This window comes from Bos mutus, chromosome X (assembly GCF_027580195.1).
Source record: "Bos mutus isolate GX-2022 chromosome X, NWIPB_WYAK_1.1, whole genome shotgun sequence".
Classification (NCBI taxonomy): domain Eukaryota; kingdom Metazoa; phylum Chordata; class Mammalia; order Artiodactyla; family Bovidae; genus Bos; species Bos mutus.
In genome coordinates, this window is record NC_091646.1 from 112,804,302 (window position 1) to 112,831,414 (window position 27,113).

At 44.8% G+C, this 27,113-nt stretch overlaps 1 protein-coding gene across 4 annotated transcripts in view; it reads left to right on the top strand.

Moving 5' to 3' along the window:
- Positions 1-21,213, top strand: part of WWC3 (WWC family member 3) — a 110,311-nt gene extending 89,098 nt beyond the window's left edge. For all 4 annotated transcript variants that reach the window (XM_070366453.1, XM_070366455.1, XM_070366456.1 and 1 more), the window contains 12 exons: positions 2,304-2,424; positions 3,188-3,262; positions 4,060-4,146; positions 5,132-5,324; positions 6,459-6,620; positions 7,247-7,398; positions 8,771-8,936; positions 13,666-13,830; positions 14,667-14,759; positions 16,797-17,024; positions 17,168-17,295; positions 18,505-21,213. In XM_070366453.1, the coding sequence (XP_070222554.1) occupies positions 2,304-2,424; positions 3,188-3,262; positions 4,060-4,146; positions 5,132-5,324; positions 6,459-6,620; positions 7,247-7,398; positions 8,771-8,936; positions 13,666-13,830; positions 14,667-14,759; positions 16,797-17,024; positions 17,168-17,295; positions 18,505-18,571 (1,637 nt within the window). In that variant the 3' untranslated portion in view covers positions 18,572-21,213. The remainder of the gene's footprint in view (positions 1-2,303; positions 2,425-3,187; positions 3,263-4,059; positions 4,147-5,131; positions 5,325-6,458; positions 6,621-7,246; positions 7,399-8,770; positions 8,937-13,665; positions 13,831-14,666; positions 14,760-16,796; positions 17,025-17,167; positions 17,296-18,504) is intronic.
- Positions 21,214-27,113: the final 5,900 nt, after the last annotated feature.

The window sequence follows — 27,113 nt, forward strand, 5'->3', positions numbered from 1 at the left end:
ACTTTTTTATCTCTTTTTTCATGCGGCTCGACAGAAACGTTCACTGTAAGTGACCTTGGACTTGCCTTTGCCTTGCTGGTCAGGCTGTGTCACATCTTTGTTCAGTGAATCAATGTATTTAGGATGGTCAAGGCATGGTCAGGAAGGACATAGCTCATAGCTGTCCTTTAAAGTAGCTCAGCAGTTACTCTTATTATTGTCATTTCAGTGGTATTCATCTGGCTATGAAAGTGGTGTAAGAACTTTCTGAAAAGCTTGAAGTGTTTTTTCCTCCTTTCCTTTCCCCCTAGACTTTAATCCTTCCATGATTTTAGTATGTCAACTGGCAGCTTTGCCCATAGTGTGATTTGCCTTATACTTTCTTACTTTTTGTCAAATGGTATTGTTGTCCTTAGGTCTCGGTGTCTGTCAGTCTGTGTTTCATGATGAAAAGTTCAGGGGCTTTAAAAATCAATGTGAAGAAGACTGTTTATTCCTTACTTCATTGGCTGCTCCCCACTGTCCCATTGTTGCCTTGAAGCCCGAGAGCAGACGGTTGGGGTATGTAGTGTGGGGTCTGCCATGTGCTTTTTTCTCACTCAGGGCGACAGATGACTGTACTTCCTTCTTCTGTCAACTCCTGCATCCGGTTGCTCCATGAATGCACTAAGCTTTCGATCACTGAGGATTAAGCCTTTCATTTCCTTTCTCTCTTCATCCATCTTCATTGCAATGAGAGAAATTTTGTCAGAGTCACGTTACCACGTTGCCTGGAATTTGACTGGATTGTTGCACGGTGTTACTTCCTTAAAGATGTGTAAGGCCGAGTGACAGAACTGGGAATGGAAGTAGTGAGCAGTTGTGTTTTCTGGGGTTCCATGCAGCAACCTGAGGGCTTCCATCTGCAGTTCAGACCTGGGGGCTTTGGTTTCTTCCATGGGGCAGGGATGATGAACAGAGCTGGACTTGGGATTGGTGATCTATGATGTGTGAGTCAATAACCTCCAGCCACCCTGGGACTGAGTCAGTTTTTGCCTCTGACTGAGGCGGAGCTGGTGGCCCCTAAGATGGGTGTTGCATGCCTTTGGAAGATCAGCTTTTGTCTGCTTTTGTCTGCAGTTAACATCGTGAGACCAAAGCCACAGACACCCCCATCTGTTTTGCACCCCACTGAATGTGTTTGGGTTTAATTGTTCTGTGAATTAATAATTTGGGTGAAAAGAGAGTTGGTCATTGGTGGACTGAGGGAATGCACTAAGCTTGAGATCACTGAGGATTAAGCCTTTCATTTCATTTCTCTCTTCGTACGTTTTCATCGCAATGAGAGAAATTTTGTGAGAAATTTTGTTGAGAAATTCCCTAAACTTAGGGATGCGCAGATATCTAAATTTTCAATTTCTAGAGCTTAGATGCCTGAAGCAAAGTAGAGAGACCAGAGGGACCTGCGTGACTAACAAGAGGCATCATGATGCCAGAGTGAGGCTCAGTTGGGGCTTCATGGTTTAATCCTGTGTTCTAACCACGTGTGCCTCTCTTGAAAGCGTGGAGGCTCCTGTGTCCATTGTCACATTCAGCAGAGGGCACTTGGTGCTGTGAGGGAAGGAGCAGAAGGACTTGATGAAATGAAATGGTTAAGGGGAGAATGTCAGTGGCTCTTGGTTAAAGTAGGTCTGAGACAAAAGTAAAGCTGCTCAGTGATGAGACTGTCTAATCCCAGGAGACCCTTCTGGAAGCCAGTCTGTCCCCAGGACTGCTGAGGAGGATGCTGCAGTCAGAAAAAGGGGCCACGGAGACATTGACAAAGGCCAAGTCTGGGTTGCATCTGTATATCCTCTGACTTGAAAGTCACTACGTTTTTTTAGGGATGATTTTGATGATTTTTTTTTTTTAATTCTGTTTTGCGATTGTGAGGCAGTGTAGTCCACATTTCTTGTATGAAGCATGGAGACTACCAGGCAGCATCAAAGAGGAAACACTGACCCTCCCAGCTCTCAGAGAACTCGCTATCCTTCATGCCTGGGTGATCTCTCTCCCTGACACTCTCTCAGAGTGCCACCGTGCCCAGGGCCTTCCCACCACCTTTTGTCCTGTGTGCTCATTAAGGAGGTGAAAGGAGATTTATGGTCATTTAAAGAGCTTTTAAAGAAGTAGCCGGAAGCCCGTATCTTCCAGTTTTCATTATCAGAAGGTTCTCGAGCAGAGTGTGGTTAAGCACACATCTGTGCGCACGCTGGCCTGTCTCTGCTGCTTTGTGCTTTGTCTGTGCTGTGACCTGGCCTCCTGCACCGTCACCTCCTGAGCCCTGCCACGTCTCTTGCTTACAGTAGTGACCCTTCGAGAAGACAGCGCCCAGAGGCTGGAGCACAGACCGTGCCGCATGTCCACCTGCCTGTCTGATTACTCCCTGGCCAGCGACAGCGGCGTGTTTGAACCTCCCAACAAAAGGTTAGAAGCTGACCTTCTCCCCTCCCTGGGCTGACTTCCCAAAAGACAGCCCTGCCCATACGTGTCTGGCTTGACACTGTGTTTGTCTGTGGGGTGCAGCTCTTCTACTTTCTCTCCACCCAGGAGAGGGCTCTTAGCATTCCCAGGAAACCCCTCTGCTCCTGGGTGGTGTCTGGGGACTGGCCTGGCTCCCTGTTTCTAGGACGACTGCTCTCTCTCCAGCCCTGGGCGGGGGGCAGTGAAAGGCACAAGCCCAGTAGAGCTGGAAAAGGAGAATCAGTGTGTGAGAGACACCTGCTTTTTTCTAGAAAGGATGTTTACTTGAAATGAATGTCCATGCCTCGCCATCCCTCCCACTTTCCTCAGCTCAAGGAATTACTTTGCAAGGGCAGAACAATTCTGGGCTTTATTTTGTTTGAGACCTTTGATGTCATTTATTTCGCCTCGGGTATCTGTATGCATCTCATTTATTGTGTAGCATTTTAAAGGACGTGTTTTTGAACTTTGTCCTAAACATCACATGTGGTCTTCAGAGGTATGCAGTTATTTTTTCAGAAATACCACCTGGTCGGCAGGCACCCTGGGCGATGGCATCATGGATCCTGGGGACCTGCTGTGTCCTTTCATTCACTGTAGAGCATTTATTTCAGTCCCCACTTAATAAAGCCCCTCTCACTAAGAAGCACTCCTAGCAGGAGTTTCTGCTGAGCCCACAGTAACCACGTCCCCTTGGAGTAATGGTTCCTTTTCTGATTGTGTTCAGGAGTGAGGATGCTGACGAGCCTGTTCGTGGAGATGCTTGCAGTAACGAGGGGCCCCAGATCCATGTTGGATTTCTGTGAGTACAGAAGACTCTTTCCCTGTGGATCGTGAAGATGATGGGTAGATTGGGGCCCGCCCACCAACTCAGAGCTCCGCCCACAGGCCTAGAGGGATAAAGGGACCTGAGTAAGCAGCTCCATTGCTGTCCCCCGACACCAAGTCACAGCTGGGGACTGTCAGCCTGTGTAGCCCGGGGAGCTGGGTGCTTTGCAATGCAAAGCGTTTGAGATTCTAGTTACAGTTTCTTTCTTTTTTTAAAAAAAAAATTATTTACTTATTTGACTGTAACAGGTCTTCATTGTGGATGCAGGTTCTTTAGTTGTGGCATGCAAATTCTTGGTTGCAGCATGTGGAATCTAGTTCCCTGGCCAGGGATCAAACTCTGGCCTCCTGCACTGAGAGCATGGAGTCTTAGCCACTGGACCACCAGGAAAGTCCCCGCGTTACAGTTTCTGTCGAGGCGATAACCAGCGGTTCTCAGAGGAGTAAGGCAGGATGTTCACATCCCAGCAGCTTTCTTTTGCTCACTCTTGTCATCCTAGTCGAGTGTTTCTCAGTGTCGGCGCTCATGACCTTGGAGCTGGGTTGTTCTTGGTTGGGGCCCATCCTGTGCACTCTGGAGTGTTCAGTGGCAGCAAGATCCAGTAGCCGCCACCCCCCCACACACATACACTTGGTGTGACAGTAAGAAATGTCCTCAGACTTCACACCGGTCTCCTCGGAGTGTGGTGAGGGCCACTGTGGTAGTTGCACCAGAAGGATTTGTCCACCTCAGGGAGTTTGCAGTCTGTGAACTCGTGTTTTATTTTCCAGGCTTGACAGGGCCAATGAGTGTCTCCTTGTGAACGTACTCCAACTGAAGAACTTTGCTGGGCTGATGGTAAAGGAAGACTGCAAAATGTAAGCTTTCCCAGGCCCTCCTCCACACCACACCGCTGGCTAACCTGTGCTTCTTGGCCGTTTGGGCAGGGGAAAAGACTGTTTTAGAACCTGAATTCAGAATAAGACGCCAGGGCATGTCTGCCTGAAATATAAAAGATTTTAAGTTTTAAGAAGAGGCTGGTTTACTATTGGAAGCAGGTGGCATTCATGGAGCCAGTCTGGTTATGTGTGTGGCCATGATGAGAAAGGGCTGTGTGCCCTTCATTGGTAGCCTTTGAGCTTAAGATGTCTCTCCTGGTCACAAGGCTTGGTGGTGACACGGCCACACTTGTCTCTTGAGACCAGATGAGGTGCCTGAACTGGGAGAAGGGAATTCGAGTTGTCCCCAGCAGGAAGATGGGTGCTTGAACGGTGGGAGGGGGAGGCCCACTTAGCCAGGTGGGTGAGCCCCTCTGTGATGGGCGTTCAGGCCAGATGGCGCCCTCCCCTTCCATGAGTCATCTTCGCAGACTGGCCTCGCAAAGCCCTTGGAAGCAGCCTGGTTTTGGGTGGCTGACGGTTTGCAGCATCCACTGATGCTTGAGCGTCTCCTGGGTGCCAGCTTCCACGCCGGGGGTGAACAGGGCAGGGAGCACAGCCTGGTGCGGCAGGCAGAGCTTGGAGAGGGAGCCAAGGGGCCGTGGAGAGATCCGGCCAGATTTTTTCCCACAAAGATGGTGAAAGCAGAATGTCCACTTGAGTCCCTCTCAAGTCCTAACCACTGACCTGGAAGTCTTTCCTTTGTGAGTGGGTTTTCTCCCCCTGATCTCTAGGGGCTTGTAAGTTCTTTGGCCTTATTCTTAGTTGACAAAAAGAATCTCCTCCAAAAGACAGTAAAACTCTGCGTATGGGCAGTGAAACTAGGTGGCGTATCTGCACGCTTCTGTGATCCACGCGTGTCCCATGCAGCTGTTTCAGTAAATGCTGCCTCCATCCGCTTTTTTCCTCCCTCTCTCGGTTGCAGACACATCCGTGTCTATCTGCCCCCGCTTGACTCCAGCACGCCAAACACTTACTGCTCGAAGGCTCTGGAATTGCAAGCCCCCCTGGTATTTAATGAAGTGTTCAGAATCCCTGTGCATTCAAGCATGGTGACGTTGAAGTCTCTTCAGTTATACGTGTGCTCCGTGAACCCGCAACTGCAGGAGGAACTGCTGGTACGGCCCCTCCCTGCCCCTGCCCCCTCCCTCCCCACCTGCCTGAGTCCCAGGGTGGGACACTGATGAATTGTGCCGCTGTCAAAGGATCTCTGTTGCAGGGAGGAGAAAAAGGGGTGATAAAACCCCTTATCTTGTCAAGTGTTTTGTACTTGTGTATTATCTCAATGAATACTTGTAAAACGTCTGCGTAACCACTTCTGCAGTATCCCCATCTTCAGTCACAGGAACTAATAAATAGGTCTGATAAACTCAGCAGATAGAACTATAGGATGGTCGGTTACATTTGAATTTCAAATAAACTATGGATCCCTTTTAGTATAAGTATGTCCCATGTAATATTTGGGACAGAACTGATATATATTTTTTTAAATATGCTGTTTATTTGAAATGACAGTTCACCCAGATGCGCAGTATTTTATCTAGCAACCTTGGAACCAGGTGAATCAACTATCCATCTTTACCTAGGCAGATAGGGCGGGGCTTGGAAACCAGGCTGCTTTCTTCCCAATGTTGGAATTTTCCCCCTTAGTCCCACTCCATCAGTGTCAGAATTAGAGAAGAGTTCCACCAACCTTTTTTTAAAAATCCCTGTAAGAATCACTGGCTCTTCTAAGTGGCATACCCTGAGCCTGACCCACCACTTCATCTTGTCTGTTCTCTGCCCTACTTCCCCTCTTAGCACTTTCTGATTGAGCTGAACCTGCAAGCAAGGAGCTGCCCCCATTAGATCCTTTGTGAAGACTTTCATTTCACTGCAGCCTTTTTAGGCTTCCCTGGTGGCGCTAGTGGTAAAGAATCTGCCTGCTTAATGCAGGAGACTTAAAAAAACATGGGTTCTATACCTGGGTCAGAAAGATCCCCTGGAGAAGGAAATGACAACCCACTCCAGTATTCTTGCCTGAAAACTCCCATGGACAGAGGAGCCTGGGGGGCTACAGTCTATAGGGTCACAAAGGGTCGGACACAACTGAAGTGACGTAGCATGCATGCATGCAGTCTTTGAATAGCAGTGGAAAATTGTGTGGCCTCTGTGGTTAACATTAAAGGGTGACTTTATTTGATGCTTGTCGGTTGTTAAGATGCAGTCATTCAAGACCTGTTGTGCTTTTTTTTCCTTTAAACACCTTGCAGGGCATTGCTCAGATTAACCTGACCGATTATGATTCGAGTGAGATGCAGCTGCGATGGTACTCAGTCCAGGTGTTCACTGGCCCCGAGCCACCGCGGCGGGAGGAGGAGCGGCCAGGAGACTGTGCCGCCCAGGACCTGACACTGGCTGCTTGCAGGAAGACAGTAGGTGGCCCAGCTTTGAGACAGGCTCTTCCTGGGGACATTGTTTCTAAGAAACAGCTATGTAAACATGGACTTCCCTGGTGGCTCAGACAGTAAAGAATCTGCCAGCAATGCAGGAGACCTGAGTTCAATCCCTGGGTCAAGAAGCTCCCCTAGAGGAGAGCATGCCAACCCACTCCAGTACTCTTGCCTGGAGAATCCCATGGACAGAGGAGCCTGGCAGGCTATAGTCCATGGGGTTGCAAAGAGTCGAACACAACTGAAGTGACTTAGCACACACACGTTTGTTTCAGAGAAGACCCTGCTGACTCACCCACTGAGCAGCTGAGCACATAGTGATGCATGTGGCTGTCCAGGATAATGTTTTTTTAATGCAGCGTGTTCTTGATCATAAGTGATGCGTTAGTAGCTTTAAAATTTGAATTTTCAGAGCTCCCTAAAAAGGCCAAGTTACTGACTTTCTGTCAACCAGGGCTGAGGTGCTTCTCACTGGAGGGCAGCTGGGGATGGCCACTGGATGGCTGCCAGCTGGGCAGGGTAGTAGGGTGCTCCCACAGGCTTTCCGTTTCGCCACCACACACCACTGGCCTCAGTTGCTTCTCAGCGTCATCCCTTTCGTCCTGCAGGACGCAGTGACGGTGCTGCTGGCGAGAACCACAGCGCAGCTGCAGGCAGTAGAGAGAGAGCTGGCCGAGGAGCGCGTGAAGCTGGAGTACACAGAGGAGGAGATCCTGGAGATGGAACGCAAGGAGGAGCAGGCTGAGGCCGTGTCTGAGAGGTGAGTGTGGCCGGCAGCCCCTGAGAAAGACGCAGCTCATCTTCCTGGAGTGAAGCAGCTACAGGTTAGTTTCTGTAGAATGTGCTGGGCGACTCTTGGATACCTTTGTGCAGAAGTTTGGATTCTCATGAGGGGGTCGTGTGGTTGTTTTCATGAAGGCCATATTTTTGTTTGTTTGTTTGTTTGGCCATATTTTGACTCTAGCTGTAGGCACAGGCTTTTCACCTTTCCTCCTATTCCTGAATTTTCTTAAAGTGAGGGAACTGTTGAGGGCTCCCTCTGCCAAGATTGGATATGATAGATCTTTAAAATTCTGTTTTTTTTTCTTTATTAACTGCTTTACTGGGACACAGTCTCCCTACCAGGGCTTCCCTGGTGGCTCAGACAGTAAAGAATCTGCCAGCAATGCAAGGGACCCAGGTTCATTCCCTAGGTCAGGAAGATTGCCTGGAGAAGAGAATGGCTACCCACTCCAGTATTCTTGCTTGAAGAATCCTCATGGACAGAGGAGCCTGGTGGGCTACAGTCCATAGGATCTCAAAGAGTCAGACATGACTAAGTGACTTTGACTTTCACATTTCAATCTCCCTACCATACAGTCACCCCTTTAAGTGTACACAGTTCGGTGGATTTTAATACAGGCACACAATTATGCCCCCAAAGCCACAGGCAACTTTAGAGCATTTTCATCCTGCCAAAAGGAAACCCCATCCCCATTAGCAGTCCTCTCAGCCCCTGGCCACTGCCCATCTCCATGCCATCTCCAAGGATTTGCTTGTTCTGGGCATTTCATTTAAATAGAATCATGTGATGCCCCTTTACATCTTACCCAGAGCTGCCTGTGGGCAAATGCTTGACTAGGGCAGATGTGTCTTCAGTAGAGGAATCACTCAGAGGAGCAGCACCATGAGTATATCGCTTTCTGGCAGATCCTTTCCGGAGGCACTTTCTTATTGCTTTACTTCCACGTTTTTCCATAAAGAGCATGTTTCCAAAGCTTGCTATTTCTTCCTAATAGCTTTCTCAGGGTTTATTTTCAAAAGGAGTTTATTTTCGGGAGGGAAAGTGCACGGCAGAGAGGTGGGCTCAGGGATGGGCAGGAAGCTGAGAGGACTCAGAGAGGTGGTCCCAGGGTCCTGGCATCTTCAATGACTGCAACTGGGCGAGACAGACAGACAGACCCTCTAGATGAAAGGCCTCATAGCACTCTCTCTTCCCTAGAGAACCTAAATGCCTTTCACTTTATGAGAAAAGTACCCATCTTCAGTCATCAGAAGCAAATATTGAGCATCTCTGCTACAGTGCTCTAAGTGCAGCAGTGAACTCAGTCCTTGATGAACATTTTGAGGGCTTTTGCCATGTCCACCTGCAGGAGTTGGCAGGCAGACTCGGTAGACAGTGGCTGTAGCAGCTGTGCCCAGACCAGCCCCCCGCACCCAGAGCCCTGCTGCGTTGGTGTTGACTCCATCCATGGACACACGTTTGCTGGCCAGGCAGATCCTTACAGCCCTGAGAAACTTCAGCCTCCAGCTCTTAAGGTAAGTAGAAAAGGTCAAGGGATATGATGGATCCCTTAATGTTTTGCCTGACAGTACCAGGCACTGCCCTGGATGAGGGAGTGTGTATCCCACATGAGGGAAGCCAAGCAAATGCCCTTGCATCTGTAAACAGCAAGTCCTATGGAAACATTTGTCTTCTTTAAACTAAAAAGGTTGGATTTTTACTCATTCATGAGCCATCTGATGATGACCCATTCCCATCTTCAGGGTCATGTGTGGCTTGGGATATTTCATGGGTCCCTATGGTTTTGGACACTTGTAGTTATTTTCCATTTGTGACATTAAGAACAGTGCCTCAGGAGGAGATGCTCTGGGCATAGGTACCAGTCATTGCCAGCATCCAGCTTTCTCAGACCTTTACAAGCATTGGTCCAAGTCAGGGGAGTGGCTTGCTTAATGTCTCTTCCTCCTGCAACTTTTCATTTTGAAGCACTTTGAATCTATAGAGAAGCTGCTAGAATAGTACAGTAGATACTTGTAACTCCTTCACCTGGATTCCTCAGTCGCTAGTTCTTCAACCACATTTGCATTCTCTCTCAGCCTGTGCTCGTGGTAGCTGCTAGGCATTGCAGATGCAGCAGCAAAGAAACAGATGGCAAGTCCTGCCCTGTGGGCAACAGACAGGGTAAATCAGTACAACTCAGCAGCAATGGAGGTAGTCAAAAGGGCTACTGAAGGATGAAATGATAGGGAAGCAGGGCTTGCATTTTTAGAAAGATTTCTCATTTTAGAAAGGGGTACATTTAGAAATGTAAATTGGTATCTTCAAAGATCAGGACTGTAAAATGGTGCAGCCACTATAGAAAACAGTGTGGAGGTTCCTCAGGAAATTAAAGATAGAATTATCATCTGATCCAGCAATTCCACTTCTGGATGTACATCCTAAAGAATTGAAAGAAAGTCTCCAAGAGATACATGTATATCCATGTTCATAGTAGTATTATTCACAGTAGCCAGGAGGTGGAAGCAACCTACACGTCCATCCACAGATGAATGGATAAGGAAAATGTGACATATATGTACAATGGAATATTACCTTTAAAAAGGAAGGTAGTCATGTCACATGCTACCACATGAATGAAACTCGAAGACATTGTGCTGAGTGAAATGAGCCAGTCACAAAAGAATGAGTACTATATGATTATACTTATATGAGATTCCTAAATTTAGTAATTAAATTCATAGAGACAGGAAGTAGAATGGTGGTTACCATGGGCTAGAGATGGGGAAATTGTTGTTTAATGGTGGCAGAGTTCAGTTTGGGAAGATGAAAAAGTTCTGGAGGTCTCTTTCACAATAATATAAATACATTTAATACTACTGAACTGTGCACTAAAAATGTAAATTTTATGTTTTTTTACAAACCATGAGAAAGAAGAATAGAGCTGGAGATACCATGGTCTCTGATTTCAAACTATACTACAAAGCTATAGAAAGCAAAACAGTATGGTACTGGCACAAAAAAATACACATAGATGAATGGAACAGATTATAAAGCCCAGAAATAAACCCACACTTATATGGTTAACTAATCTGTGAGGAAGGAAGCAAGGAAATACACTGGAGAAAAGACAGCCTCTTCAGTAAGTGGTGTTGGGGAAAATGGATTACTTTCTCATTCCATTTTTAAATGGATTAAAGACTTATATGTAAGGTCTGAAACTATAAAATTCCTAGAGGAAAACATAGGTAGTATGCTCTTGGACTTTAATCTTAGCAATGCATTATAGTTTAGGATTTCTCTCCTCAGGCAAGATAAATAAAAACAATAAACAAATGAGACTTTATCAAACTAAAAATTTTTGCCAAGTGAAGAAGCCTATAAGGAAAACAGACAGCCTACTGAATGGGAGAAGATAGTTGCAAACATTATAGCTGACAAGGGGTTAATATCCAAAATACACAAAGAACTCATGACAACTCAACATCAATAAAACAACCAACCTGATTAAAAACTGGGCAGAGGACTTGAATTGACATTTTTCCAGAGAAGACGTTCAGATGGCCAACAGACATATGAAAAGATGCTCAACATCACTAATCATTCAGTTCAGTTCAGTTCAGTCGCTCAGTCGTGTCCGACTCTTTGCGACCCCATGGATTGCAGCACGCCAGGCCTCCCTGTCCATCACCAACTCCCGGAGTTCACTCAAACTCACATCCATCGAGTCAGTGATGCCATCCAGCCATCTCATCCTCTGATGTCCCCTTCTCCTCCTGCCCCCAATCCCTCCCAGCATCAGAGTCTTTTCCAATGAGTCAACTCTTCGCATGAGGTGGCCAAAGTACTGGAGTTTCAGCTTTAGCAACATTCCTTCCAAAGAAATCCCAGGGCTGATCTCCTTCAGAATGGACTGGTTGGATCTCCTTGCAGTCCAAGGGACTCTCAAGAGTCTTCTCCAACACCACAGTTCAAAAGCATCAATTCTTCGGCACTCAGCTTTCTTCACAGTCCAACTCTCACATCCATACATGACCACAGGAAAAACCACAGCCTTGACTAGACGGACCTTTGTTGGCAAAGTAATGTCTCTGCTTTTCATTAGGGAAATGTAAATCAGAACCACAATGAGATATCACCATGTACATGTAAGAAGGACTGTCATCAAAGACAACAGATAAACGTTGGAGAGGATGTAGAAAAAAGGGAACCCTTGTGCATTGTTGGTGGGAATGTAAGTTGGTGTGAACACTGTGGAAAACAGTATGGAGATTCTTCAAAAAATTAAAAATAGAACTACCATACACCTAGCCATTCCATTTCTGGATATTTTTCTGAAGAAAACAAAAATGCTAATAGAAAAGATACATGCACTCATATGTTTATTGCAGGATGATTTATAATAACCAAGATACAGAAACAACCTAAATGCCCATCAATAAATGGGTAAAGAAAATGTGGTGTGTGTGTGTGAAATTAAATATTAGCTGTAAAGAAGAAGGGAATCTTGTCATTTGCAACAGCATAGATGGACCTAGAGATTATCATGCTAAATGGAGCAATCAGACAGAGAAAGACATATACTGCATGATTTCACTTGTTCAGTCACTAAGTCGTGTCCAACTCTTTGCAACCCCATGGACTACAGCACACCAGGCTCTCCTTTCCTTCACTATCTCCTGGAATTTGCTCAAATACATGTCCATTGAGTCAGTGAGACATCCAACCATCTCATCCTTTGCCATCCTTTTCTCTTTTTGCTTTCAATCTGTCCCAGCATCAGCATTTTTTCCAATGAGTCAGTTCTTCTCATGAGGTGGCCAAAGTATTGGAGTTTCAGCTTCAACATCAGTCCTTCCAATGAACACCCAGGACTGATTTCCTTTAGAATGGACTGGTTGGATCTCCTTGCAGTCCAAGGGACTCTCAAGAGTCTTCTCCAGCACCACAGTTTGAAAGCATCAGTTCTTCAGCACTCAGCCTTCTTTATGGTCCAACTCTCACATGTGTACATGACTACTGGAAAAACCATAGCTTTGACTATATAGACCTTTGTCGGCAAAGTGATGTCTCTGCTTTTCAATACATTGTCTAGGTTTGTTGTAGCTTTTCTTCCAAGGAGCAAGTGTCTTTTAATTTCATGTCTGCAGTCACCATCTGCAGTGATTTTGGAGCCCAAGAATATAAAATCTGTCACTGCTTCTACTTCTTCCCCTTCTATGGGCCACTTATATGTGGCATCTAAAAAAGCTGAACAAATGAACAACCATAACAAAACAACAACAGATTCATAGATACGGAGAATAAACTGGTGGTTGCCAGGGTGGAGGATGGGGGGAGGTGCAAGGATGAGGGAAATAAGGGAGATTATAAAATAAGGAAATCATATGGTCAGTAATATTGTATCAACTGTAACATGGCAGATGGTAACTAGACTTATTATGGTGATCATTTTGTAATGTATAAAAATACAGAATCACTATCTTGAACACCTGAAGCTAATATAACAATGTAAGCCAGTTATACTTCAGTAAAAATGAATGAATGAATGAATGAATGTCATCGTACAGTACACGGCGTCTTGTGACTGGCTTCTTTCACTCAGCCTGATGTTTTCAAGGCCCAGCACGCTGTCGTTGTCTGTCAGCACTTCCCTCCTTCTCATCCCTTGTGTGAGTACAGGGCATTTTTTTTATCTACTCATCCGTCCATGGAGGTTTGGACTCCTTCCACCTTTCACCTGTTTGAATAAGGCTGCTGTGAACCCATCTGTGTGCAAATATTTGAACACCTGTTTTCAGGTCTTTAGGGTATACACCTAGGAGTGGAATCACAGGGTCCTACTTCAATTTTATCAGGATGTCTCTGGCACTGTGTTGAGAAGCATTTGAAGAGAAGAGTGAGGTGTGGAATCAGGGAGCCAGGTGAGAAGCCTGCACTAAGCAGGCAGAACATGATGGTGACCCAGATGGAGAGTCAATGACAAGAGGTCACAACATGCTTAATCTTGAACACAGAGCCAACAGGACTTGATCTTGGACCAGATACAGGGTGTATGAAAGAGAGCTGAGTCCAGAATGACACGAAAACTTTTTTTGCTTGAACGAACTAGTTAGGTTGAGATGCTTGGCCGAGGGAATATCAGAAATTCTGGACGTGTTAAGTGTGAAATGCCACGTAGAAGTCCATGTGGAGGACAGAAGAGTGGGTCACATGGAGTTGATTGCTTATGTCCTAGCAAAAGTCATGGTAATAAATTGTATCTAGGTTGACAAGGAGACCAACACAGAAGATCTCTTCCCCGAAGAGGTAGCGAGTCTTCGGAAGGAGAGGCCCAGCCGCAGGGCCCGCGGCTCACCCTTTGTTCGGAGCAGCACCATTGTCCGTTCTCAGACTTTCTCTCCTGGAGCACGAAGCCAGTATGTTTGCAGAGTAAGTTGGGATTCCTTGCCACCTGTCTAGAAGTTTTCTTTATGTCCCCTTTATTTGTTTTTTTATTTATGCTAAAAGACATATCTCTTATCACAAATGATACCACTAAAGGAACACCATGCATGGGTGGGTAGGAAATCGATGTTGGTCTCATCTCCCCACTTTGCCCCAAGCAAATCTAACTCTGTGGAAAATAAAGCCATGAAGGCAAGGACTTTGCTTTCACGCAGATATACACTGATCCCAAAACAAGAACCCACAGCCAAATAAAATACAGGCTGTCTTGGCTCCCATGAAGCTGGCATTATTTATTTTTCTTTTTAAAAGTGGGCCTTTTCCCTTGGTGAGCAGAGTGGGTGTTAGTCTTGTGCACTTGTCCTCCTGCCAGGAACAGGGCTCTTTCCTGGAACGCCGTTCTTTCCAGCTCTTGCCAAAGCTAGAAACACAGCAGACAAGAATGATTGATAAAAAAGTGAAAAACGCTGAGGACAGCGCAGGCTTTCATGAGCGTCCCACCATATCAAGTGGCAGCTGGCACTGATAAGATGGAAATTGTGTTGCTGGATCAGCCTGGAAACCTCACCTGGTTTGGCTGATGGACGCAAGGGAGGAATGGGGATGAGGGTTGGTCCGCTTATTCGCTCTGCCTTTGTTTTGCTTGAAACTCTTGTGTAGGTTTTCTTTTAAGTGATACCCAGAGTCCTGGTAAAAACTCTAAAAGCCTTAAGGGTGTGTGAGTACCTGCAGGAGAAACAGAGTAATCCAATTCAGAGTACACAGATGATGCATGTGAATTCTTAAGGAAGTGTTTCTGAACCTTCGTCTTTTTGATGCAGCTTTATCGTAGTGACAGTGACAGTTCCACACTGCCTCGGAAGTCCCCCTTTGTGCGAAACACTCTGGAAAGACGGACCCTTCGCTATAAGCAGGTATGTGCCCACGCAGACTAATGTGTAGTCTATATGTACCCTGGGAGCTATTTCTACAAGCCTGACAAGGTAATATTTTAGCTATATTATTTGAAAGGCAATATATTTATTTCCTTCTTTACTTAGATGTAATTTCTTAAAACTGTATATAAAGCTAACATGTTACCAATATTTATGTTTCCCAAGATAATGTCATAATCAAAGATAATACATGATCTTTACATTTTAAAATATAGTGTAAACAATCAGCCATCCTATATCAGATTTTTTTTTCTTTTTTGAAAAGCAAGTACATACAGTTTAGAAAATTTGAGGCTTTCAATGTGGAGCATTCTTCTACATAAGACTGTTTCTTTCATATCCTTATATAACCAAGTTTTTTTCCCTACATCACACCAGTGTACAAAGTTTTGCTACTTTTAGTTTGTAAGTTAGTGGTTCCCTTACTTTCCTGGGGAAGGATTCTTTTAAAGAAAAATAAATTCCCAGATCTCCTTGTGGTGGTTTCGTTTAGAGTAGCTGTTGGCTGAGAATGATAAGAAAATACATAATTCAGCTACAAACATATTTGTCAACAGCAACGCTGTTGGCATTTTGGCCTAGATCATTCTTTGTCGTGGGGGCGTCCTGTGCACTGTGGGAAGCTGAGCTCCATCTCTGGCCTTGACCCACTCGTTGGCAGTAGCATGCGCCTCCCCCCACCGCCAGTTGTGACAAACAAGAATATCCCCAGATGTTGCCAAGTGTCCCCTGAGTGGCTAAGTCACTCCTGGTTAAGAACTCTGTTATGAATTCAGCAGTGCTTTTACATGAATTTGTATTTATCAAGTCACTTATATTTGCGTTTAACTTCTGCATATGTGCAAAATAGTATTATGAGTATGTAAAACACATACAGTGGTTCAGTCCTCTGAAGAACGTTGATAGGCTCATGGATTTGTGATTTTGTTGCACTAACTGCCTTCCCCAGGGTTGTTTGCCATGCAGTGGGAAGTACTGCTCTCAACTCCATGTACAAAATTCTTTTCTCAGAACTTAAAAACAGCAGACTTGCTTATTACTTCAGGCTTATACAGGGAAGAACGTTTTTTGTTGTTTGGCCACATCATGTGGCTTGCAGTCTTAGGTTCTCCAGCAGGAATTGAACCTGAGGGAGAGGGGGGTGCCCTAACCACTGGACCATCTGGGAATTCCCTGGGAAGGAACTTTTTTTGACATTGTGTGTGTGTTTAAACAGAAAGCCCTCACATGGTTTATTTCATGCTTTTTTTCTCCCTTACACAGTAGATCATTAAGATTTTGCCATGTTGGTATAGGTTTCATCTTTTTCAATGGTTGTGTTCTCTGCTGGCCTCATAACGTATTTGATCACTTTTCTCTTGTTAAGTGAAAGTGTTAGTTGCTTAGTGGTCGTCACCTCTTTGCAACCTCATGGACTGTAGCCCACCAGGCTCTTCTCCATGGAATTTCCCAGGCAAGAATACTGGAGTGGGTAGCCATTCCCTTCTCCAGGGGATATTCCCGACCAAGGGATCAAATCAGAGTCTCCCCTTTTACAGGCAGATTCTTTACCGTCTGAGCCACCAGGAAAGCCCTTTCTCTTGTTAGCTATTTAGAATTTTTTCCTCTCATAAACCTTTCTACACAGCATTGCCTGTGCCTTTCAAATGCAAGTCAAAATCAAATGTCAGAACAAAGAAAGCTCATGTCACGTTAACTTTCACTTATATTGTCAAATATCACTTGAGAAAGATGACTCCTGCCTGCCCCATGTGAGAGGGTATATTTCTGTGCACTTGGGCCAAAACCTAAGGTGGTCCTTCCACCGGACAGTTGGCTGTCACTGGCTTGCTCTTGGACATGGGTTTGAACCCCAGTCGCCCACATGGATGTTGTGTTGAGAAATACCCCTCCAGCGACCCCTTCCCTGGAGTAGGGGACGGGAGATGGGGACAGGCCAGGGTAAGAAGCTGCTGGCAGGGCGCGGGGGGTGGGGAGTGGGGGTGAGGTGGGGTGCTCAACTTCCCTGGACTGCAGCCCTGCAGGTCCTCCCTGGCGGCACTGGCAGCACGCACATCCCTAGACCTGGAGCTGGACCTCCAGGCGTCGCGGACGCGGCAGCGGCAGCTGAACGAGGAGCTGTGCGCCCTGCGCGAGCTGCGCCAGCGCCTGGAGGATGCCCAGCTCCGCGGCCACACCGACCTGCCAGCCTGGCTGCTGCGAGACGAGCGCTTCCGGAGCCTGCTGCGGGAGGCCGAGCGGCAGGTGAGCCGGCGCCCTGGGCGGGGCGAGGGGGGCGGGCCGGCGGGCGGGACTTTCTCCCCCTCCCGGTGCCCCTCCCGCACCGGAGCTAGTGTGGGCTTCCGGCGTTCTTCTCGTTGACTCCGCGTTGCTGGTTGCTGTTCCAGACGAGACAAACCAAACTTGACTTCCATCAAGAACAGGCAGCCGAGAAGATGCTGAAGAAGGCTTCTAAGGGGGTGTGCCAGCTGCGTGGGCAGAACCTCAAAGAGCCCATCCAAGTGCAGACGTTCAGGTGAGGAGAAGCCCGGGCCTCACTTTCCCGCAGGCTTTTTTTTACTGTCAGCCCTTTGTCGTTTTAAAAAGTCAAGTTAAGTATTGAAAAAGACCCGCAGGAGGTCGAGAACAAAGCAGAAATCTTCACTGCTGTTAGCATTGTGCAGTTCTCTTTTGATCTTCTTTTTTACCCCAAGCACTGTTTTTTTTCAGCTACTTGTAATCATACTGTGCATTGGAGTTTGCATTTAGCTCTTTTTTAAAGTAAAATATCCCCTATTGCTGCATCATCTGTTACCTTTTTTGGTAGTAATCTCTCATCTAATAGATATAATTTACTTCTAAACAGTTTATCCCCTGCTTCTTTCCAGATGTTTGCTGTTGTAAACTACACAGTGATTCACATTTAGATACATACGCATATCACCTTTGCCTTTTTAGTTTTTGATTGAATCATAATAGACATTTAGGGAAGCCTGCATATCCTACATGTGAAATGTATCAGTGAATTGTCATAAACACTACACAGCAATAATCAAATGTTATTAGCATTTCCAGATTTTCCATGCCAGAATAACCACTGTCTTGGATTTGAATAGCATAGACTAGCTTTCCCTGTTTTTATTTTTTTATGTGAGGAAAATTACCTAGTTATATCCATTTTCTTTTGTGTTTGGCTTTTTACAAAGCCGAGGTGAAATTCACATAACATAAAATTAACCGCTTTAAAGTGAACAGTTCCATGCCATTTAGTACAGTCACAATGTGTCCAGTTTGAAAGCATTTCCATCACCCTAGAAGGAAAAGCCTGACCCATTAAGCAGTCATTCCCCATCCCAGCCTCCCATCAGCTCCTGGCCACCACCACTCTCCTTTCTACCTCTGTGGGTTTGCCTGTTCTGGACCTTTCATGTAAGAGTAGTCAATTAGGATTTAGAACTTGTATAGTTTTTCATTTATTCATACAGAAAAAATTTACTGAGCATCTCCATATACCAGGCACCATTCTAGTTACTGAAGAAAAACCCTTGGGGCTTTGTAACCTCTATTAAAATTGGGAGGGCGGCACAAAAAGATTTAGAGAATCTGTATACAAACAGATGTGCTCTTGGGAATTGAAATTCAGTGCATTCTCTCAGTAAGAAAAGCTCTCATTGATAGCAGATGCTCTTGCCAGATTTTGTTGGATTTCCGTCAACCCCTAACCTGTTATTCTTTCCAATCCCAGGGAGAAGATAGCATTTTTTACAAGACCAAGGATTAACGTACCTCCTCTGCCTGCCGATGATGTTTGATGTAGTGCTTTGTACACATGAAGTATTTATCTGCCTGTTATATTTTAATGAAGTTCTTAGGCTAGCTAAATTTGTCTTTAAAATATTTGTGCAAAGCTATTAATATACACATTTTGTAAAAAAAACAAAACACATATATCTATACATATATATTTTGTAATAGTGACGGCAACAGGGCTTGGTTTTTCCTTGTTGTGAAATTGACATCTCTGAAGACAGGTTATTTTATAAGAGACAATTATCATGTTAAGAGTGTACAGTTTTTAACGCTGTTTTATTTGACTTAAAGGCTGGAAGACAGAAACGAAGTGAGTTCAGGCAAATTCACTGTATTGTAATTTATTTATAGTACTTTTTTTTCCTTGAAGGAAAATACTGACTTTAAGATGTATTTTAAGACTGAATTTTGTTCTTCAGTATTTGTCACGCGGTAGAATGGAACTTGGGGCCGGTTTTGTGTCTGACACCCGAAATGCAAACACTGTGCTGAATCCTCTTCCTCCGTGCATTTATCACGTACATCGTACACTTTGGCACCCTTTGTGTTCCCTTAAGATGCCACCGCAGGGGCTCAGTCAGGTGCCAACGCAGGGGCTCAATCGTAAGTCAGTGCCTGGTGCCCTGCGGGCACCTAGTGTCCCTGTGGCCCCAGGTCTGAAGGCGGTCCTAGAGCCCCTGGCGGCAGCCACACAGCCCGCCCTCCCCCGGCCTCTGCCTTTCTAGTCCGCCCTATCCAGTTGAGACTGAGACCCAACAAAGAGGGCAGTGGTGGAGCTTCTGCTCTGCTTGCAGGAAAGTGAAAAGAGAAGGAAGGTGCATTTTCAGCGAGTCAGTGGATCCGCTGATGGATGGAGCCGTCACAGCACGGACATGAGAACCTTCCAAGGCGCTTTTTTGAGGAAGCAGACTTCTGTGGGAGCCATATCTAGCCAGCAAGTGGCTCACAGGAGAGCATTTGCTTTCAATCAGATGGCCCCCACCCCATACTGGAGTTGTCCTGATATTTCTTAAGGAATCTTAGAACTAGCTCATGAGGAAAAAAATTCTTTACGTAATACAACTATACCATCCTCATAAAATGCCAAATGGTATAGTTTGTCTACTACGTATTTATTATCTATGGAATGCACTCTCCTTCATGAGGCCTCAGAGAAGTAAACGAGGTGAATCACACAAAATGTAAGAGAAAACGCCCTCGTCCCCACACCGTCTTTCTGCCCTTCCCTTGAAAATGTCTCCCCTCCCCCCTTAATCAGCAGCATCTTTTTTCCCATTAGTCTGTAACCACTCCCTTGTATAATCTGCCTTCATTTTCACATTTATTAAAAATGAATTTTGTAAAAGCATTTCATTGACCTATCACGGACAGTAAAGTTGTCAGTGGTGGTAAAGCTGAAAACTTTATGCTTTTTCACACTTGCCACTTATTGCTATGAATCTCTGCCTCTAGTCTTGATTTTTTTTTCTTTTTTTCCTTTGCTTATTTCCCTATATACATACCCACAACAGAGGTAGAGACACATAAAACATCAGTGCCTGCCAAAAATGCCAGGAGACAGCGTTAGTGAATTGGTCAGGATGGTGGCAGGCCCTCCCTGTTCCCAGCTGTTGAGACTAACGAATTGGCTGGCGCTAGGCTCTGGGGTGTGTGGAAAGCAAATCATGTACATTTCAGGTGCATGGCTCCCCGGAAGTGGGGCAGTCCCAGCCACCTTGCCTAGGCGCTCTGTAGCCACATTGCCACTTGAAGTGCTAACTGGGTTGAAGGGTTGAAGCAGCTTTTACTTTCAAGCCCTACAAAGTGGCAACGTAGGGAAACCCACTGTGCCTGTATAGAAAGCCTGCAAGGATTTGCAGATAAATGTCACTGCCCAGTCGAGACTGATGATTTTTGTTTGGCGTGCTTCTCCACCCCAAAGTTTAATGAAAACAAAAAGAAATCCCTGCTTTGCCTCACTAGAAACAGATCCAGTCTGTGCTTTGACATCAGTTCCAGGAGCGCTGCTTGCACCTTTCTGTGTGTCCCTCCCTCCCTCCTGAGTCTGTCTGCTTTTGCACCTGAATGGGACCATCCTAAGAAAGCAAAGAAAAGCCAGGCAGATGAAGGAGGGGAGGTGATGGGTTTCCTGCTGCTTGGCAGTCTGTGGCCAGAAGGGGCAGGTGGACAGCGATAGAGGCCAGCTGAGGAGGCAGGAGGACGCAGTGTCCCCTCATTGGCTTCTCTTTCGTGACTTGATTTTGCAGCTTCTGACTGGTTAAAACTGCCACCCCCTGGAAAATATCCCACATGTCTAAGAAGTGAAGTCCTATCGTCTTAAGGGGTATTTTCTTATGTTTAAGTTTGTCCATAACTGTGCCTTGTGGTAAGAAACCTCTGCCTTGTTTTATCAGCAGTTTAGTCCAGAAACAATCCAAAGTCTGCCACCAGGGTCCTTTAGGAACACTACAGCAAATAAAAGGGAATTTGGTCTTCCATTCATCTGGTAACTTAACTGTCACCACCGAAATATGTAACCTTCTGTTGTGGGAATAAGTTATAATCAGTATTCATCTCTATTTTTGTCTCTGTTCTAATTGTGTCATTTGTATCTTTTGAAAGTATTTCTTCTATAAAATTAAACTAACCTGCCTTAAAAACAGAATGGAAATGGTGTGATTTTTAAAAAATATAATTATAGACTTAAATGTATAAAAATGTATATAAGAGATGAGATCGTTGGATGGCGTCACTGATTCAATGAACATGAACTTAGGCGAACTCCAGAAGATGGTGATGGACAGGGAGGCCTGGTGTGCTGCAGTCCATGGGGTTGCAGAGTCAGACGTGACTTTGTGACTGAAAACAGCTTTTTCAACATAAAAATAGAGGTGTGAAAATAGAATAATACAATGAACACACATAAAGCCCTCTCCCTCACCCCTTCAACATGAATCATTCTTGGCCCATCTTGTTTGGTCTACACCAAACTTTCTCCTGTCCTTGGTTCCATCTTCTGAAGCAAATGCCATCCACCTTGGTTCAGCTGGAAACATTTCAGTATGTATGGCTAAGAGAGAAAGACATGCACAGTAGCCTTATCACATCATAATGTTTCAGTTCAGTTCAGTTCAGTCACTCAGTCGTGTCCGACTCTTTGCGACCCCATGAATCGCAGCACACCAGGCCTCCCTGTCCATCACCAACTCCCGGAGTTCACTCAGACTCAAGTCCATCGAGTCAGTGATGCCATCCAGTCGTCCCCTTCTCCTCCTGCCCCCAATCCCTCCCAGCATCAGAGTCTTTTCCAATGAGTCAACTTTTCGCATGAGGTGGCCAAAGTACTGGAGTTTCAGCTTTAGCATCATTCCTTCTAAAGAAATCCCAGGGCTGATCTCCTTCAGAATGGACTAGTAGGATCTCCTTGCAGTCCAGGGGACTCTCAAGAGTCTTCTCCAACACCACAGTTCAAAAGCATTAATTCTTCGGTGCTCAGCCTTCTTCACAGTCCAACTCTCACATCCATACATGACCACAGGAAAAACCATAGCCTTGACTAGACAGACCTTTGTTGGCAAAGTAATGTCTCTGCTTTTGAATATGCTATCTAGGTTGGTCATAACTTTCCTTCCAAAGAGTAAGCGTCTTTTAATATCATGGCTGCAATCACCATCTGCAGTGATTTTGGAGCCCCCCAAAATAAAGTCTGACACTGTTTCCACTGTTTCCCCATCTATTTGCCATGAAGTGATGGGACGGGATGCCATGATCTTCGTTTTCTGAATGTTGAGCTTTAAGCCAACTTTTTCACTCTCCACTTTCACTTTCATCAAGAGGCTTTTGAGTTCCTCTTCACTTTCTGCCATAAGGCTGGTGTCATCTGCATATCTGAGGATATTTATATTTCTCCCACCAGTCTTGATTCCAGCTTGTGTTTCTTCCAGCCCAGCATTTCTCATGATGTACTTGGCATATAAGTTAAATAAGCAGGGTGACAATATACAGCCTTGACATACTCCTTTTCCTATTTGGAACCAGTCTGTTGTTCCATGTCCAGTTCTAACTGTTGCTTCCTGACCTGCATACATATTTGTCAAGAGGCAGGTCAGGTGGTCTGGTATTCCCATCTCTTTCAGAATTTTCCACAGTTTATTGTGATCCACACAAAGGCTTTGGCATAGTCAATAAAGCAGAAATAGATGTTTGTCTGGAACTCTTGCTTTTTCGATGATCCAGCAGATGCTGGAAATTTGGTCTCTGGTTCCTCTGCCTTTTCTAAAACCAGCTTGAACATCTGGACGTTCACGGTTCACGTATTGCTGAAGCCTGGCTTGGAAAATTTTGAGCATTACTTTACTAGCGTGTGAGATGAGTGCAATTGTGCGGTAGTTTGAGCATTCTTTGGCATTGCCTTTGGGATTGGAAAGAAAACTGACCTTTTCCAGTCCTATGGCCACTGCTGAGTTTTCCAAATTTGCTGACATATTGAGTGCAGCACTTTCACAGCATCATCTTTCAGGATTTGAAATAGCTCAACTGGAATTCCATCACCTCCACTAGCTTTGTTTGTAGTGATGCTTTCTAGGGCCCACTTGACTTCACATTCCAGGATATCTGGCTCTAGGTGAGTGATCACACCATCGTGATTATCTGGGTCATGAAGATCTTTTTTGTACAGTTCTTCTGTGTATTCTTGCCACTTCTTCTTAATGTCTTCTGCTTCTGTGAGGTCCATACCATTTCTGTCCTTTATCGAGGCCGTCTTTGCATGAAATGTTCCCTTGGTATCTCTAATTTTCTTGAAGAGATCTCTAGTCTTTCCCATTCTGTTGTTTTCCTCTATTTCTTTGCATTGATCACTGAGGAAGGCTTTCTTATCTCTTCTTGCTATTCTTTGGAACTCTGCATTCAGATGCTTATATCTTTCCTTTTCTCCTTTGCTTTTCACTTCTCTTCTTTTCACAGTTTTTTGTAAGGCCTCCCCAGACAGCCATTTTGCTTTTTTTGCGTTTCTTTTCCATGGGGATGGTCTTGATCCTTGTCTCCTGTACAATGTCATGAACCTCAGTCCGTAGTTCATCAGGCACTCTATCTATCAGATCTAGTCCCTTAAATCTATTTCTCACTTCCACTGTATAATCATAAGGGATTTGATTTAGGTCATACCTGAATGGTCTAGTGGTTTTCCCTACTTTCTTCAATTTCACTCCTCAATGGCATTCATCATCTGTGGCTCACCTTTTCACTTGTCTCAAGGTCATTCATTTTTTTAATTGAGCAGAATCCAAATATCTGTTTTGGGGATTTTTTTTAAAAAGCCCATGTGCTTTTTTTGGTGTGTGTAGTGGGGTGGACTTTCTTTAGATAGAATTCATATACCATACAGTTCACCTGTTTAAAGCATGTAATACATAATTCATCAGTTTTTAGTATATTAAGTTTATTCATAGCACAAATGCTACAATCAATTGTAGAACTTTTTCCTCGCTGTAGAAAGAAACCTTGTGCCCATTAACTGTCACCCCTGTTTCTCCTCCCCCACCCCCTGACAACCACTGATCTTTCTCTGTGGATTTGCCTATTTTGGATGTTTCCTAGTAATGGAATCACTTGGTATGTGGCCTTTGTGTTGGTTTTGTTCTCTCAGCATCATGTTTTCCTGACTCATCTACACTGTAGCCTGTGTCAGGACTTCACTCCTTTTTATTGCTGAGTAATATTCCTTTGTGTAGATAGACCACATTGTGTTTATCTGTTCAGCAGGGGATAATGCTGCTATGAACGTTTGTGTACAAGTGTTTTTTTTTAATTTATTTTTAATTGGAGGATAATTGCTTTACAATATTGTGTTAGTTTCTGCCATACATCAACATGAATCAGCCACAGGCATAACGTTTGCCCTCCCTCCTGAACCTCCTTCCCACTTCCCACCCCATGTTACGATTTTTTGTGTGCACATAGGCCTTTATTTCTCTTGGGTCTATACCTAAAAGTGGAATAGCTAGATGGTACGATAACTCTTTGTTTAATCATTTGAAGAACTGCCAAACTTTTCCAAAGCAGCTGCCCATTTTATATTCCCTTCCAGGGATAGGAATATATAAGGGCTTCAATTTCTCCACTTTCTGGCCAACACTTGTCATTTTTCTCCTAGCCATCTTAATAGATGTACAGTGATATCTCACTGGAGCTGTGTCTGTTTTTAATTCACAGAACCTATGCCCCCCACACACATACACACACCTTTGTTATTTGTTGAAGAAACAAAGTTTTGTGTTCTCTAATCTCCCACAGTCTGGACTTGGCTCATTGTATCTCATTGTAGGTATAGGTTAAACATGTTCTTCTGAATTTTATTTCCTAAAATTAAATGCAGAGAAGAGATATTGTTGAATCTAAAAGCTTGATCAGAGTCCAGTTTCTTTTTTTTTCCCTTTCTTTTTGGGGGGCTAGGATGGGGGGCAAGACATACCTTCATCTACCAAGTGAATTATAATTTTTCTTTTTATAGGGTTTGCAACTATTGACAATCCATACCTCTGTTCAGTTCAATGCAGTCACTCAGTTGTGTCCGACTCTTTGCGACCCCATGGACTGCAGCACACCAGGCCTCCCTGTTCATCACCAACTCCCGGAGTTTACTCAAACTCATATCCATTGAGTTGGTGATGCCATCCAGCCATCTCACCTTCTGGGTGATGAGACCCAGACCCATCTTCTACCCATCTCATCTTCTGTCGTCCTCTTCTCCGCCTGCCCTCAATCTTGCCCAGCATCAGGGTCTTTTCAAATGAGTCAGCTCTTCACATCAGATAGCCAAAGTATTGGAGTTTTAGCTTCAACATCAGTCCTTCCAATGAATATTCCGGACTGATTTTCTTTAGGATGGACTGGTTGGATCTCCTTGTAGTCCAAGGAAGTCAATAGCTAGATCCATTAATTCACTAAAGGTTGCAAAATGATGATATTCTCTCAATTTTTAAGACATTATTATTTACTTTGAAATACTTAGGCTACAGTCCATGGGGTCACAAGAGTTGGACACGACTTGCCGACTAAACCACCACCACAACTTTTATAAAGAGAAATTTACCTATTTGGTTATTCTGTGGTACAGTCTGGAAAAAGCAAGATAAGTGCTTGATGTTTTTCTTTATTGACCAGTTTTAAAAATGATTCCCAGCACTGTTACAGTGGTGACCAATTTTTTTTTTTTTGGTTTTTGGAATTTTTTTTAGTATGATTTTTGTTGTTCAGTTGCTCAGTTGTGTCTGACTTTGTGACCCCATGGACTGCAGCACGCCAGGCTTCCCTGTCCTTCACTATCTCCTGGATATTATTAATAATAATTATTACTAACACATAAATTTAAACATGTTTGATATGCTTTAATCCACTGGAGTTGTTATCCTTACTGATGCTCAAATTCTCCCCTCTGTGGCTGGGGTAGCCTCTATTGGTTGACTCCTGGGTCCTTTTTATATGTCCCCAGGAGTCTGAGATGGCCTCATTGTTACTGAAATGGAGCAGGACCCTTCAAAGCCTTCTCAGGGACAGACACTGCCCAGGCCCCATGTCTTCTACCCACCTCGTTTGTAGAAAAGCATTAGCATCCTAGACCTTCCCTGAGTTCCAAAAAGAAAAATTTAATAAGAAAAAAATACAGGAACAAAAGAAAATATTCAAGCAACGTTAGTAATAGTTTAACCATAAAACAAAGCCAGGAGTCTTTGGTTCCTCCTCAAGGGCTATACATAATACCCTGGGCCATATCCTTCAGTTGTTGGGCAGACATGAGGTCGAAGGAGTTAACTGCATGCTGATCACCAGCATGTATGTAGACTCCAGATGGGTTGGAACCAGAAGGTTGGTGATTGAGATTACTGAAACATCACCCTGTTAGCTCACCATCAACCAATCAGAGAATTGTGCATGAGCTGATTACACACCCTGCCACCCTCTCCCTCACACCGTCTTTAAAAATCCTTTCCTGAAAGCTATTGGGGAGTTTGGGTCTTTTGAGCTGAGCTGCCCATTCTTATTTGGCCTTACAGTAAATGCTGTGCTTTCCTTCACTGCAACCCGGTAGCAGTAGATTTGCTTTGCTTTGCAATGAGCAAGCAGACCATTTGGTTTTGGTAACACCACCCTGCGTGACTAGACGTTTCTGACCTAGACACAGTCATTTCTCCAAGGAGACTTGGTTTCTTGGTGCCAGGATGTTGAATGGGCTTTGCCTAACACAGAGAAATAAATTGTCTGAGGAAACACACCCGCTGACAGAGCAAGAGACTTTATTGGGAAGGGGCGCCCGGGCGGAGAACAACAGGGTAAGGGAGCCCAGGAGAACTGCTTCTGCCACCTGACTCAAAGTCTCAGGTTTTATGCTAATGGGATTAGCTTCTGGGTTGTCTCTGGCCAATCAGTCTGATGCAGGGTCCTTCCTGGTGCACATGCATGCATTGTTCAGCGAAGATGGACACCAGCAGGGAGGATTCTGGGAGGTGGCAGGACTTACGGGCTGGCGTCTTCTCTCTCCTTTGGAGTTTTCCTCAAATTCTTCTG